The sequence below is a fragment of the Brassica oleracea genome, chromosome C6 (genome assembly GCF_000695525.1).
Source record: "Brassica oleracea var. oleracea cultivar TO1000 chromosome C6, BOL, whole genome shotgun sequence".
NCBI lineage: Eukaryota > Viridiplantae > Streptophyta > Magnoliopsida > Brassicales > Brassicaceae > Brassica > Brassica oleracea.
Window position 1 is genome coordinate 13,648,986 of NC_027753.1, and position 2,794 is coordinate 13,651,779.

Below are 2,794 nucleotides of genomic sequence, written 5' to 3' on the forward strand. Positions count from 1 at the left end.
TATGATATAAGGTTTGTAGAGGAAATATATTCTATTTAAAATTTATGGTTTAAGGTTTGTAGTGTATGGGGTTTGAAATGTTGTATGTGGTTTGAGGTTAAGTTTTGGAGTTTAGGGTTTGGAGTATGCTATAAGGTTTGTAGCCATTGCCTATAAGATAGACTTGGAAAGTTTTAAATATCGATTCTATGGTTTATAAAAATAATTATGAATAAGTGTAAAATTTAGTTTTGTGATTTAAGGTTTGGATGTTGGAATATTAGGTTTAGGATTAAAGTTTAGTATTTTGTATTAAAGTTGGGAAATAACAGATTTGAAGACTAGATATAAGATTTATAGTTAAATTTTAATAGTTTGATTTGAAATTTATAGGATATAGATTTTGATAAAGATTTGTGTTTAACAAATTATAGTTTAAGATAAAAAAGATTAATTTTGAGTTTAATTTTAAGATTTGAAGTTATAATATGAAAAAGATTAAAGTTTTAAGGGTTTTCTTTAGAGTTTAGGGTTTAAAACCATGTTTAAAGTTTTGGGGTTCAAATAGCTTTTTTAGCGTTAGAAAAATGCTATTATATGTTTTTGATAGCATATTACTGAAGCCGCTTAAATAATGTTTTTGGCGCTTAAGTCTACTTTCCCGCGAAGTATGGTGGAATCAATAATTTTGTCTTCCCCTCACTTAATTTTCAAAATAGCATTAATTAAGTGCTATTTATTTTATTTTCTATCATAGCGTTTATTTAACGCTATTATATAAATCCGGAAATTTCTAAATCATCTACGATAGCAGTTCAGTAAAACGTGCTATAGCAATCTGCTATCAATGTAGACTTTTTTTTTGTAGTGAAAAGTGAATATTAGTAGGGATGTCAAACAGGTTGGTCCGTCCCGTCCCGTCCCGAACCGCTGCGGGCTTGTCATCTCGCGGGTCCTGGCGGTCCCGTCCCTTGCGGGCTACGGTCTCCAAAAGATCGGCCCAATCCCGTACCGCCCAATTGCACAGTGCCTTACAAGCCGTCCCGCGGGCAGGATGCGAAAGGAGTGCAGCAGGACGCTTCTCGGCGCTGCAGGCTGCTCCACTACCTACCTAAGTGCACATAATGAAGATACATGAACATATGACACATCTACTATTGGAGCTTAACAAAATTTTACATATATTGATCTTGTTCTTGAAGTTTAGTTTTTTTTTTGAAGTTCATGAAGTCTTTCTATTTTTTCTATTACAAGTGCTTGTTTTAGATGAGAACTGATCACAACAAAAATGGTTACTGTCCCGACATACGACATGAAGTCTTACAACTGGTTACTGACCGATTCAAAACTGCTTACTCTTGAAGACAGTTAGACAGATACACTTCAGACAATGCACATAACCAACTGCTAAGTTTCAACCAAAGTAAATTTTAGAAAAAACCAAATGGTCTAAATCATAGTTTCAAAACAAAACCATGCAACTTAAACAAAAATCCGAAATTGTAATCAAAACAAAACACCAAATCAAGATAACATTTCAAACTTGCTAATCTATTCATCTTCATCTTCTCCATCAACAATGGACTCAAATGTTGGTAATTTCTCTTCTTCACCATCACCATCACCATTGATTTCTTCATCTGTAAATATCTGAAACTTCATTCACTTAGGATAAAGGATAATGAGATTTTACAAAAAATATATAATGTCAGTTATTTACCATGTGCATAAGATTCATATCCCTTGATCCAATTCCTAGTGCATATCAGAGCTTGCACATTTTTTGGGAGTAGACGGCTCCTATATTTATTTAGAACTCGCGATCCAATACTGAAGGAGGACTCAGAAGCCACTGTTGTGATTGGAATACTTAGCAGATCACATGCCATTGCAGCCAAGTCACCATACCGATGCTCATTATCTTTCCACCAATCAAAGATGTCCAAGCTCTGGAAATTAGTAATGTCCAATGGTGGTTCTTCAAGATAAGCTTGTAGAGGTGTCTTTCCACTCACAATGCCACTGACTTTGCGAAATGCCTAGAAATCCCATCAAAGTTGGAAAAAAAATTCAGAGAAGAAAAAAAAACAAACAGAAGGAATTTCAGTGAAAAACACTCACATTGTAGTTCCCAAACAGTCCCAATTGATCCTGCTGCACAGGCTTTTTGCGAAACAGTCTCACGTGGCTCAGTAGAAGGTGAGTTATTCTTTGATTTTTTGTCGTATGTCTCAAACAGAATACTCAGATTCTCACGCAAGTTCTTCACCTTTTCATCACGTGTACTCATGTCAAGCTTCCCTAAACAACATTCGACAATTGAAAGCTTAAACCGTGGATCAAAGACTGCTGCCATTGCAAAAATACCACTAGCTTCATCCCAATATTTGTCAAACTTCTCCTTCATCGGTGGCACCAGGTGTCTGACAATCTCATCGTCGCTTTCCTCATTTCTCCGAAGCCAATCATGGATCAACCAAACCTGATAGAAATACAGGTTTGCAGTCGGGTAATTCGAACCAGACATCAAGCTTGTGATCACAGCAAAAGGACCCAAAAAATCGCAAATGTTGTCTGCTCTAGTCCATTCCTCGGCTGTGGGCGCTGATTTATAACTCTTCTTATCAAATGTCTCCAACTTAACAAATGCGTTACGGTACTTGAGGGATCTTTCAAGCATATAGTAAGTTGAGTTCCATCTCGTCGACACGTCCAGTATTAGCCACCCACTTTCTACTACACCCGCAGCATCCACACATTTTTGGAATAATTGTACACGTGTTTCCGATCCTAATACATACTTAACACTATCTCT

At 36.3% G+C, this 2,794-nt stretch overlaps 1 protein-coding gene across 1 annotated transcript in view; it reads right to left on the reverse strand.

Annotated features, from left to right (window-relative positions):
* Positions 1–1,530: 1,530 nt before the first annotated feature.
* LOC106297533 (zinc finger BED domain-containing protein DAYSLEEPER-like) overlaps positions 1,531–2,794 on the reverse strand; it is a 1,929-nt gene continuing 665 nt past the window's right edge. The window contains exons 2-4 of the mRNA XM_013733754.1: positions 2,117–2,769; positions 1,797–2,018; positions 1,531–1,629 (exon numbers count right to left, since the gene is read on the reverse strand). Coding sequence (XP_013589208.1) covers positions 1,531–1,629; positions 1,797–2,018; positions 2,117–2,769 — 974 coding nt within the window. The remainder of the gene's footprint in view (positions 1,630–1,796; positions 2,019–2,116; positions 2,770–2,794) is intronic.